We start from the raw sequence: 12,735 nt of genomic DNA on the forward strand, positions 1-12,735 counted from the left end.
TAGATCTACAGTTTTCTGTAATATTTCAATATTAGTAATATTACCCGCCTTAATAATTCGTTGATAAGCTATTCAACACACACAAAACCCTGGAGGAATTTAGCAAGTCAGGCAGCATCTATGGAGGAGAATGATAAGTCAAAGTTTTAGGCCAAGGCCCTTTTATGCTGTTCATTACCAGCTGGTTACAATCTGCTTCACATCAGTACCCTGCAGTACTCTTCTTTCTTGCATAGTAACATCTGTGAATTGTGACAAGTTTATTGAAGTTCAAAGTAAATTTATTAACAAAATACATACATATGTCACTGTATACTACTCCAAGATTCATTTTCTTGCGGACATTCACAGTAGATACAAAGGAACACATTAGAATCAATGAAAAACTGAACACAGCAAATATGGACAAACAATCAAAGTACAAAAGACACCAAATTGTGGAAGTACAAACAAGAAAGAAAATAGGTAAATAATATAAATAAATAAGCAATGGATATCGAGAACGTGAGTTGTAGAGTTCTTGAAAGTGAGTCCATAGCTTGTGGAATGAGTTCAGTGTTGAGGTGAGTGTCGTTATTATCCCCTCTGGTTCAATAGTCTGATGGCTGAGGGCTAATGACTGTCTCACGATTTACCTTTGTTACCACCCTCAGCCCCATTGGAGTTTTACACGAAATGGAGGCTAGACACTTAGTCAACAGTTAGTAATGGTTACCAAATAGGGCAGCATAAGTTAATCATGTAATAAATATGTACTGAAATGCAATGTATTATTTTTGTTTTACATAGTTCTGGCATCGTCTGGTATAGATTATGATGTCAAGATTTGGACACCGCTGGAAGGAATACCAGCTTTTGACAGAAAACTGGCAGATGAGGTATGCATTAAGTTCTGTCATTTTTGTTGTGTAAGTTGATTGGAAAAAGGTTGTCTCAAAAAGACAGTGTAAGTAGCTTGATCAAAGATAAATTATAGCATTTTTAAAAAATCAAAAATTTACACATTAAATTTCATCTTTTCAATTGGTAAATAAAATTCACTCAGTAGCCACTATATTAGGTCCACCTATACAGCTGCTCCTTAATGCAAATATCTAATTAGTCAAATCATGTGGCAGCAACTTGTTACGTACCCCGTAACTGGGTTGCCAAACCAGCAGAAATGGATCACTCAGTTGGAGTCTGGATTACTAGAACTAAGAAAGTTTTATTAAAGAAACAAGCAACACAGTAATTGAAAGGATAATAAATGCAACAGTTCAGCAATGATAAACACACATGTGCGCAGAATTAAAATAACAGGATCAATCAAGCTCTATCGTTGTCTAGGGGTAAATGACCAATTTCAAAGTGACACAAAGTCCAGTTCAATTTAGTTCAGTTCACAGTAATCGTTGCCATGGCGATGGACAATGTTGGGGGAGGGAGAGAGAGAACAAGAACGACTGACCATTCAGAACGGCTTCCACTCACAGACCGGCGTTATTGCTCACAAGCAGCTTTCGGGCGGGTCCTTTGTGATGTCACCTGAGGTCACCGACTGTGACCCCTCCTCCAGATGCGGTCGATCCTCTGCAGTGAACCCGGCACCCAAGCGAGAGTGGACACACACCGGGTTCCCGCTGATCGTACCTTTCCACCCTGTGCGTTTAAGGCTGATCCCCCGATCAGCCGTCCAAGAACTTCCCACCGACTTGAGAGGCGCACCGCTTCCGGGGTCTCGGTACCTCGGGTGTCGTGTGTGTGTTTCCTTAGCGAACCTGTCCCTTTTTATCCCCCTGCTGGGGTATCGCCTGTCCATCACTTCAAACGGTTCAGGGTTCAAAGGGGGAGCCGCTCCAGACAGCTCTCTCTCCCATCCCTTCATTACACATCTCCAGATCGCCTGTCCATCACTTCAAACAGTTCAGGGTTCAAAGGGGGAGCCGCTCTAGACAATACCCAGACTGATGGCTCCTTCATTAACATCTCCAAATGCTGCTTCATTGTTCCTTATCTCTCCCTCCCCTGAGGATAGGTGGCAGACCAACTGCTGATGCCACTGTTGCTAGCCCAGGCCAGCAAACATCTTAATTTATGTGTATTCTCGTCACAAACTCAATGCACAAAAGTGTGCAGACGTGGTCAAGAGGTTCAGTTGTTGTTCAGACCAAACATCAGAATGGGGAAGAAATGTGATCTAAGGGACTTTGTGGAATGATTGAGCTAGATGGGGTGGTTAGTCTGTCAACTGCTGATCTGGAATTTTCACGCAGAATAGTCTGTAGTGTTTACAGAGAATGGTGTGAAAAAGAAAAAAGCAGTGAGTAGCAGTTCTATGGGCAAAAATGACTTGTTAATGAGGGAGGTCAGAGGAGAATGGCTAGACTGGTTCAAGCTGACATAAAAGCAACAGTAAGCACATTATGACAGTGGTGTGCAGAAGAGCATCTCTGATCACACAAGTCGAAAGTTGAAGTGAATATGCTACAGCAGCAGAGACGGTGAACATATACTCAATGGTCACTTTATTAGGTATAGAAGGTATTGGGCCTTATTATGATAAAATCAAAATTGTTGGAAGAGTTCTGCAATATTAATTTTGTGAGTAAGTAAGTTGGGTTGGAATCAATTCTGGAAGCTAAAGGTTCATGGATTTCGGACTGTATTTAGCAGAGGATGTCAGAATGGAAACAGTGGTAACCAGGAGCAAAGCTAAATATAAATCAGATGTTGCACTTGTGCTTCTCCTAAATCTATGTTTAGGTAATTCTACTTCCATCTTTGTAGATGATCTCTCTAGAACACTGGTTCCCAAACTTTTGCTGGTTACTGCCCCCTTGGCCCCAGACTCCATTCCCAGTACCCCCCACTCTCATTCTGGCCATTACATAAAAACTACTAAGAATTTTGATTTACGATACACAGTGAAAGAAAATTTGGATTGTAAGTTCAAAACAGTGACAAATAATTGTAAGAAAAATTCAGATCTGTTAAAAGCTACAAATAAAATTATTTAATTTCAGTAAAATAATTTTCATCAACAATTTTAGGGCGTACATTAGTAGTCCAACTATTCACTACTTCACTGCTTTTTCAACTTTCATTGAGATGGATGGACTTGATGCGGTGATTTCAGCTTCTCAACAGGCTGAATGTCATTGAGAAGGTGTCTCAGATCCCCAGGTTCAGTAATTTGCAGTCAGTTTTGTTGCTTTGAAAGAAATTGGGCGATTGCACTGAAACTGCACTCCACTAAATATGACGTTGGAAAGGCGATAAAGAACATCTTGACCTTCTCCCATAGTACAGGATAGCTTCAGAGATTTTTCTGTAACCAAAAGTTTTGATATGATATTTTAAACCTCAGCTTCAGCTCAACGTCATTTTGTAGTGAGATCAGTTCTTCCTCCATTTTTCATGTTAATTCCTCATTACAAGTGTTGAGGAATGGATTTATTAATTAATCTGGAATTTGGATCGAGAAAAGATCCTATAATCTTTCTGTCTTTATGTAGCTCACCCAGGTGGGCACAGTATACTTGAATATCATCATTGACTGGATTCTTTCTTGCTCTTCCAACTTGGAGAGCCTGAGAAATTCAATAAGGCTGCAGCAGCTAGTATTGCACTTAATAGGTTTAACTTGGACAGAAATGTGGAGCTGACTAATGTGACTTTGATAAGATTTACATAATTTCCTTGCAATTGAAGACTAATTTTATGAAACTTTCTGAATAATTCAAATAAGCCTTGTGATGCCTAATATTCTTGAGTTGATTAATGAATGAAACATTCAAGTCTTCAAAGAATTTTATCACAGTTTCAAAAAGTGCATAAAAGCATCTCAGGCAGTTTCCTTTTCAGAACCATTTGGCTTCTCTGTGCAACAACAAGTGTTCAAACTGTTCATCTTTCTCAATACAAAGCTTTCAAAATAGTTTGGAATTGAGAGCATGGGAATTGATTTTATTTACAGCTGTGATAACAGTATTTAATGATATGTCCAGCTGACCACTTCGGTTTTTTGCGACAAGATATTGTCTGAATTACGCGGTGAATGATAAATATGTTAGGTTTTTCGAAGAAAGTAATAATCCCTGCGATGGTGTCCTGTCATTGTTGGTACTCCATCTGTTGCACAAGCAAGAATATTGATGAGTGCAATGTCCTTCTCTTGGAAAAATCGCTTAACAATGAGGAATATTGATAGCCCCTTCATATATTTCTAGTCCCCTTGCAAATAACTCTTGAACTGTGCTTTCATCTTTTATGAGACAAGCATAACTAAAAAGTAACAATTTATTGCCTGGTAAAGTTGACTCATCCAACTGCAAAGCAAATTCTTTTGTCGTAAATATGCTGTACAATGTGGCTTCTACATTCTCAGACATTTCATCTATTCGTCTTCGAACAGAGTTGTCACTGAGCAGAATCGCTTTAATTATTTGGTCTGGTGATTTATGCAAAACCATACTCAGAACCTGCCTTACTGCTGGCAGAATCAGTTCTCTTCCAATTATATGGCGTTTTCCAGAATTCGCAATAAGTATTGAAATGTATGAAGCACGATCACTGTTTTGTTGTTAAGTACTGGCAAACATATTTTGAAGTGTTTTCCATTTCTGAAAGTTTTCACAAAGTGACTGAAAATGAGCCAAGTTCTTGTTTGCTTTATCAAAGTGTATTTTCTTCAAATGTTCAAGGAGCCTGGACAGTTTCATTGCCTTATTTGAAAAACTTTTTCACACATTGGCTGCTGTTAGTTGCTAGTGCTGGTATAAATCCATACTTCAGATACCCCGCACTGTATTGTCTACACTCTTTTGTTTGGTCTGCTTCTGTCTTTTTTTATGATGGATTAATGGCCATGGTCAATCACCAATTGTTTAAGTCCAACCCCAAGCACTGCGATCAGTGGAGGTCAATCACTGAGGCAGAACTTGACTTTGTGCCTGAAGGTGCATAAACTGAGGCAGCAATATCTCATTTGGCCAATGGGTGAGAGAAATGTGGTCAAGACTATTCAAGTGAACAGATTCTGAACTTTACAAACACCATATCCTAATTCACAGGAATTGTGTCACTACATGATTAGAGTATGGGAATTGTACTAACACTGTACTCCAGTAGTGAATAGTAATAATGCACGGACCATATCTGGAAATAACACCATTTCTTCATTCCAGATTTCTCATATGCCAGGTACCGAAGTGTCACATTGCTTTTCAACTATAATGCGCTTCGAGCAAAGTCTAAGAGAACGGTGGGTTAGCAAATGATGAGGTGATTACATGATCATTGTAATTAATTATGGGGTACTGAGGACCAAATGCTTAAAATAAGTAAGTCATTTCTTAAATTAAGCTGGTAATCCCTCAGGTGCCCCCTCTGCTACTGAGTGGACCCCCCCCCCCCACTGCCCTTTTAGAAATTCCCTCTGCCTCTAGGGGGTGATGTCACCCACTTTGGGAACCGCTGCTGTAGAGGGTAACAGTTTATGATGTGGCCTGTGTTGTGACATATATAATTTAGAGGTATAAGGTTTTCTCCATCAATTTCCAGTTTGCTGTAGTCAATCTAAAATTTCAATTTACATTGCCACTTTCTTCTATTGAATTGACTTTATTTCTTACATCCTTCACATACATAAGTAAAAATCTTTACGTTATATCTCCGTCTAAATGTGCATTTTATAGTACTTTGTAATAAGTAGTATGTACACAGGACAGTCAATATAGCATAGAAATACAATTGTATTTGAATCATTCAAGCCTGATGGCCTGGTGGAAGAAACTGTACCAGAGCCTGTTGATCCTGGCTTTTATGCTGCGATACCGTTTCCCAGATGGTAGTAGCTGGAACAGTTTGTGGTTGGAGTGACTCAGTTCCCCAATGATCCTTTGGGCCCTTTTTATGCACCTGTCTCTGTAAACGTCCTGAATAGTGGGAAGTTCACATCTACAGATGCGCTGAGCTGTCTACAGTACTTTCTGCAGAGTCCTGTCATTGAGTTCCCATATCAGGGAGTGATGCAGTCAGTCAGGATGCTCTAATTGTCTGGATCTTGTCCCTGTATTGTAAGTTGTACTTTCAGAGGGTGTTAACTATCCATTGCTACATGGTCAAAATGGCTGGATCAACCAGTCAGCAGTTCTTGGTCAAGGTGTTTCAAAGTTGCCTAGGCCAGCTGTATCAAAAATTGAGTCCCACAGTATGATTGAGAATGATATCCTGACTAACAGGTACTTTCATATTAATACTTAAGGGTAATTACAGAGTAGGCTCACCACAGAATGTACACTTGTCAAATCAGACCAATTTTGAATAATGCATTTGTCTCTGGTAGCCTGATCATTGGGCTGCAATGGAGGATCAAAGTACAACTATGAAGATTTCTGCAAAAGCATCATGTCCAAGTTGGTTTAATCCTTTGAACTTCCATCATAAAGTCTACTGTAATAGCAGCAACTTTTCACGTACCAATCTTGAGGAAGAAAAATGTCACTTAATTTTTTCACTTTTGCTACATTGCCTTCTCCAATCTTGTCAAACTTCCACATGATTTAAATGGAAATGTTAAAATCTTTGCATTTTTCCCAGGAGTTGCTATAATATTAACAAGGTTTAGTGTATATTAAATTTGTCTGAAAAATATCTTCACCAATGCTTGTTGAATAGTACCCACACAGAAGACAATAATTGGGTTCTCCCTGGCAGGTGATCAGTCGCAATGAATTGATGTTGGAGGAGACCAGGAACACAATCACAGTTCCAGCATCATTTATGCTAAGAATGTTGGCTTCACTCAATCATATTCGAACAGGTAAGAATTATATGCAGCACGGCTTGTTTATAGTGAATCAGTTTAGTTCACATGCGATGTAAATATTCCTTGAACAAAAGCACATCTAGAATTTATATTGTTAAAGGAACTGTACAGTTATGTACGGTACTACAGAAGTAAAGCAGTGTGGTGTCATCCAATCAAGTTCAAAGTTCAAAATAAATTTATTATCGAAGTACATATGTCACCATATAGAACTCTGAGATTCATTTCATTTTCTTGTGGGTGTTCACAATAAATACAAGAAATGCAAATAGAATCAATGAAAGATCCCCCCCCCCCCCCACCAACAGGACGGACAATCAATCAGTGTGCGAAGGACAACATACTGTGCAAATACAAAAAGGGAAAAGTATAACAATAAATAAGCAATAAATATCGAGAACATGAGATGTCGAGTCTTTGAAAGTGAGTTCATAGGTTGTGGGAACAGTTCAGGTATGGGGAGAATGAAGTTGAGTGAGGTTATCCCCTCTGCTTCAAGGCTTAATAGCTGAGGCGTAATAACTGTTCCTGGACCTGGTGTGTGAGCCCTGAGGCTCCTGTACCTTCTTTCTGATGGCAGCAGCCATCAGAGCATGGCCTGAATAGTGGGGGGTCCGTGATGATGGATGCTGATTTCCTGCGATAGCACTTCATGTAAATGTGCTCAATGGTGGGGAGGACTTTACCTGTGAATGACTGGGCTGTATCCATTACCCTTTGTAAGGTTTTCTGTTCCAGGCCAGCGGTGTTTTCATACCAGGCCGTGATGCAACCAGTCAATATACTCTCCACCACACGTGTATAGAGGTTTATCAAAGTTTTAGGTAACAGGCTGAATCTTCACAAACTTCTAAGAAAGTATCAGTGTTGCCATGCTTTCTTCATAATGGCATTGCATGCTAGACCAGGACAGATCCTCTGAAATGATAACACTAAGTATTTTTAAATTAGGAGACCATCTCCACCTCTGATGCCCTGATGAGAACTGACTCATGAACCTCCAGTTCATCTTCTTGGTCAATATCAGCTCCTTGGTCGTGCTGACATTGAATGAGAGGGTGTTGTGCAGCCAGATTTTCAATCTCCCTCCTACATGCTGATTCACCACCTTTGATTCAACCATCAGCAAATTTTAAATATGGTATTGGTGCTGTACTTAGCCACACAGTGATAAGTATAAGGCAAGTAGAGCAGAGGGCTAGGCGCACATCCTTCTGTTACACCTGTGCTGATGGAGACTGTGGAGGAGATGTTGCCAATCTGGACTGACTGGTGTCTGCAAGTGAGGAAAGCAAGGATGCAGTTGCACAAGGGGGTGTTGAGGCTAAGGTCTTGAAGCTTATTCATTAGTTTTGAATGTACAAACATTTCAAAAAAAGACTTCGGAGAGTATATAGCACAATTTTGTTTTCAATGTTGTGGCAATAGTTCTTTCTTGTTTCCTGGTCAGACAAAGGTGCGGTACCCCATTTCCCACCTTCCACCTCACCAGTCTTCACATTAAACAAATAATCCTTTACCTCTATCATTGAGATGAAATCCCAGTGCTAGACATGTCCGCCCCTCTCTCTCACATTCTAACATTTTGAAGGGACTGTTTCCCTCCCACATCCCCAATATGTTCTTCCATCTCTAACTGTTCCCCCCCCCCCATCCTTTTGCATGCAAGTATAGATGTAACATTTGTTCTTTTACTGCTTCCCAGGAACTCATACAGTCATTCTAAGTGAAGTAGTAATTTACTTGCACCTTTTTTCCCAGTCTAATGTTTTGTACTCTATGTTCACAAAATGGTCTCCTATACACTGGAGAAATTAAATGCAGAGCAGATGACCGTCTTACAGAGCACCTGCATTTGAATTGCAGGGGCAACCATGCAATTTCTGCTGCCTGGCATTTTAATTCCCTATCTGACATATTCTAACCTTGGTGTCTGTGGCCTCCTGCACTATTTGAAATAGACCCAATTAGCACAGCTTCTGGTGGGGCTTGATATGGAATTCTACAAGTGTGAGTAATAAGCTTTCCCTATCTGTGCCATCTTGTGGGCACATGGCCAAGTGGTTAAGGCATTGGACTTTTCCATTTGTGCTGTTTTTTCACTCTGTGGGCATGTCATATAGCTCTGTATTCACAACTTTTATGTTCCTTTTGTTCAGACACAGTAACACACACACACACACACACAAATGACGGTGTTTACAACTGAACCAAAAGATTTTCTTTGTCCTACAGTATCTATCTCTCCTCCATCCTCTCTGCAACAAACACAATTTCATTTGTTCTATTTTCCAGTTCCGATGAAAGATGTTAAATCTAAAATATTGTTCCCATTCCACAAATGATGCCTGAGTTGTTGACCATTACCAACATTTTTTATTTCACAGTTTCACAAAGTTTTGATTTTTTTTATTAAACCCTTATTCCTGTAAAATTTTGAGATTCACAAAGCACACCAATTTTAAAACTCAGGAAAGGCGCTTAGTTTACCTAGGTGCTAATCTCTCTTTCTTTCAACAAGCAAAATAAAATTCTAAAGTAATTATGTCAAGTCTTCCAAGTGATTTTTTATCTCGGCTGGCTTCCCTGTTACTTAAAAAAACACTTATTAGCTGATTGGAGTTTTCCAGGCAACATGCCTTGAACTTGAAAATGCACAGCACTTGGTCTGTGTAACAGCTTTAACTTTGCAATCTGGCCCAAATGATGGAGACAAGATAATTTAAATGATTTTTAAAATACAGTGGATTCTAGATAATTGGGGCAGCGGCTTATTTGGAACAACTCTTATGAACAAAAATCTAATTGAGAAAATAGTCCCTTTGTTTATCTGGGGCAGGACACTGTTGCCGAACAGTTTCTAACTAACATCAGACACGTGCGTTTTTGTGGCCGTTAGACGCTACACCAAGCTTAGAGTGAGTTTTTAAAACACATGTCAAATTCATGTTGGTTATTTTTTTATGACAAAGAACCACTGTCCCCAGTTTTTTCAGACAACTATTTATGTGGTTGCTATGGACATGAGAATTGACAGAGGAGCATGTGGCTGTCATGGCAGAAGAATAGAATATAAAAGCCAGGATGTAATGTTGAAACTTTATAAAGCACTAGTGAGGCCTCACTTGGAGTATTGTAGACAGTTTTGGGTCCCATATCCTAGAAAGGATGTGCTGAAATCGGAGAAGGTTCAAAGGAGGTTCACAAAAATGATTCCGGGATTGAGTGGTTTATAAAAGCATTTGATAGCTCTGGGCCTGTATTCACTACAATTCAGAAGAATGAGGGGTGACCTCATTAAGACCTATAGAATGGTGAAAGGCCTTGATAGAGTGGATGTGGAAAGGATGTTTTTTTTTATGGTGGGAAAGTCTAAGACCAGAGGACACAGTCTCAGAATAGAGAGGTGTCCTTTTAGAATGGAGATGAGGAGGAATCTCTTTAGCCAGAGAGTGGTAGACCTGTGGAATTCTTTGCCACAGGCAGCTGTGAATGGTCAGGGCATGAAGGGATATGGGGAAAAGGCAGAAGACTGCGACAGAGGAAAATTGGATCAATCAAATTGGAAAACTGGCTGAGCAGACTCAATGGGCCAAATGGCCTAATTCTGCTCCTATATCTTAAGGTCTTATGGTCGAAGACTGACTTTTTAAATGTCCAGAAATGTGAGTAATTTAAGGATTTGTACCTCCTGATATGAAAGTATGTTTATTATGTATCATTACGAGTTACTATTTGAGTATTTTAACTTAGAAATAAATAACTTCACTTTACTTTTGTATATATAAATTACACTTACAAGGTAGCTATCCAGTCAAGTTAGCAAGTGCAAGACTTAACCAACTTATCCTTTAAAAAGTGAGAAATGTAATTCCCATCATGTCTTTACCATCACACAACTAGCAATGAAGTTGTCAAGATAGCCCAAAGTCATCATCGAACAGATCAAAAAAAAGACACAATTAAAGACCCAATGAAATATCAGCAGAACCTTGAAAGAGAGAGAGATACAAAAAAAGAAGGGAGACAGGAAAACTTAAGATGATCACACAATTACCAAACTGTGAAAGATGACAGTGGAGAATTAATCAAAGAAACTAGAGGTCTGCTGATAAGACAGTCAGTACAAAGTTTCATAGCAGAGAATACCACGCCAGAATCTCCTGTAGGCGAGCAACAGCAACAGAATAATCTTCATCTTCCTGAGGCTTCACCCATGCACTAATGGAGACTATATTTAAATTTCAAGTGTTTCTTTTTTTCCCCAGAGTTGTTGAGATTTCTGTGAATGTTTCATAAGTCTTACTGATTTTAAAAAAAAGTGTGTGGAGGGCTCAGTAAATGTTTTGTCAGTGTTTTTTAAAAAAGTGTTCTATTTTATGGACAGTTGAAAAATAATTATCTCTATAATCTGTTTGAAATTTGAATTGCTGCTTATTCCAGTGTTGAGGAGTGTTAGGCACATGTTTTGTAAGCATTATTTGTTTTTAGCAAGAGTAGACAATGCCTAAATTCTCTCACTGCCTGCCTTAAAAATCTGTTATGGAATTTTGATAAAAAGTGCGGACTGTAAGGATGTGTTTTGAATTGTAAGTGTTGCTTCTTGATGGACAGATGTTTTGTCAGAGTTAACGTTAAACTAAAGCCATTGTTTGTCAATGTCAAAAATATTATCATTACCATCACAGTGCACATTTTGATGGGAAATAGTTTTGTTTAGTAATATTGGTCTGAACTCATTTTCTGGCCTCAGTGCTTTGATGCAAATATCAGTATTCTGTCAAAAAGGATTAAAGTTCCAATAGTCTAATTAGTAAACCAATGTGAAGATATTGACATGCATATGTAAATGTGTTCAAACATATATTCTGAATGTACTTAAAATAAATTTATTAAAGGGCATGGATTATATTTTCAACATTGACTTTCAAATCTTTGTTATTTTATTTTAAATTAAATTCAGTATTTTGATGGTGTGATGGTAATGACACCCATCCATGAAAACGCTGCAAAAATGTTTAAAGGTTGATAAACGCCAAGATCTGGTTTTCATTCCAGAGCCTAAAATGTGTTTTATGAAATCTTTCTGAATAGATTCTAAACTAGTATGACTTTAAATAATGAAACAAATATTTAATGTCTTGTATTTCACAGATCGGTTGGAAGGTGACCGTTCAGAAGGCTCTGGCCAAGAGAATGAAGATGATGAATAACTGTTCAGATTTAAAAAAAGCATTAAGAAATTTGTATTACAGAAAATTTAGTATATTTTCCCTACAAAGCCTTAGTGTTATTTTAGTTCCTTTTCTGGAAAAAAAAGGGTACATTTAATATGAATATTTCTTTGTGCAAAATGTGTGCATGAATTAGGATGAGAAAGGTGGGAAAGAATAAGCAAGTTGCTTTTAATTATTATGTTCTGTGGATGAGATGCTTGGAGGTTTCAAGTGCAATATTATCTAATGTGCAACTGTATGTGTTTGGATCAGTGTTTTGAGTGTGAAGATAAAAAAAAAACACTAGTAAGAGGGTTAAGATGAAACCTTTCTAAACTTGTTGTTATGCATGTATGCCGAGGGGGAAAATTTCATTAAAGTTTTTGGTTGTTTAAAAAATATACTGGTTTGTCAGTTGGTGCTCCAAAAATCAGAATTACAGGACATTTTTTTTTCTTATGACTTATGAAAATCTACTAATTAAAAGGTTGAATTCCTCTGGACTAGCTCGCCAACTCCTCAGTCCTTGTGTCTCCTCCCATGGATATCTGATACCAGGACCCATTTATCTGAGACAGCCTGATATCCACTGATGTTCTTCATCACCCATCGGCGTCATTGACCTGAGTGCAGATTGAAGACCTAGAATCTGGATGGCTTTTATCACACATCCATGTTGTGGGACTTAAGGTGTGGAGCAGAGGCCTG

General features: G+C 38.6%; 1 protein-coding gene across 7 annotated transcripts in view; it reads left to right on the forward strand.

Annotated features, from left to right (window-relative positions):
- Positions 1 to 12,428, forward strand: part of dcaf6 (ddb1 and cul4 associated factor 6) — a 175,882-nt gene extending 163,454 nt beyond the window's left edge. For 6 of the 7 annotated variants that reach the window (XM_072260404.1, XM_072260406.1, XM_072260403.1 and 3 more), the window contains 3 exons: positions 790 to 878; positions 6,700 to 6,805; positions 11,966 to 12,428. In XM_072260404.1, the coding sequence (XP_072116505.1) occupies positions 790 to 878; positions 6,700 to 6,805; positions 11,966 to 12,024 (254 nt within the window). In that variant the 3' untranslated portion in view covers positions 12,025 to 12,428. Of the gene's footprint in view, positions 1 to 789; positions 879 to 6,699; positions 6,806 to 11,965 lie in introns of those variants that run through there. The other variant, XM_072260408.1, reaches the window with a different exon arrangement.
- Positions 12,429 to 12,735: the final 307 nt, after the last annotated feature.

This window comes from Mobula birostris, chromosome 6, assembly GCF_030028105.1.
Source record: "Mobula birostris isolate sMobBir1 chromosome 6, sMobBir1.hap1, whole genome shotgun sequence".
NCBI classification, from domain to species: domain Eukaryota; kingdom Metazoa; phylum Chordata; class Chondrichthyes; order Myliobatiformes; family Myliobatidae; genus Mobula; species Mobula birostris.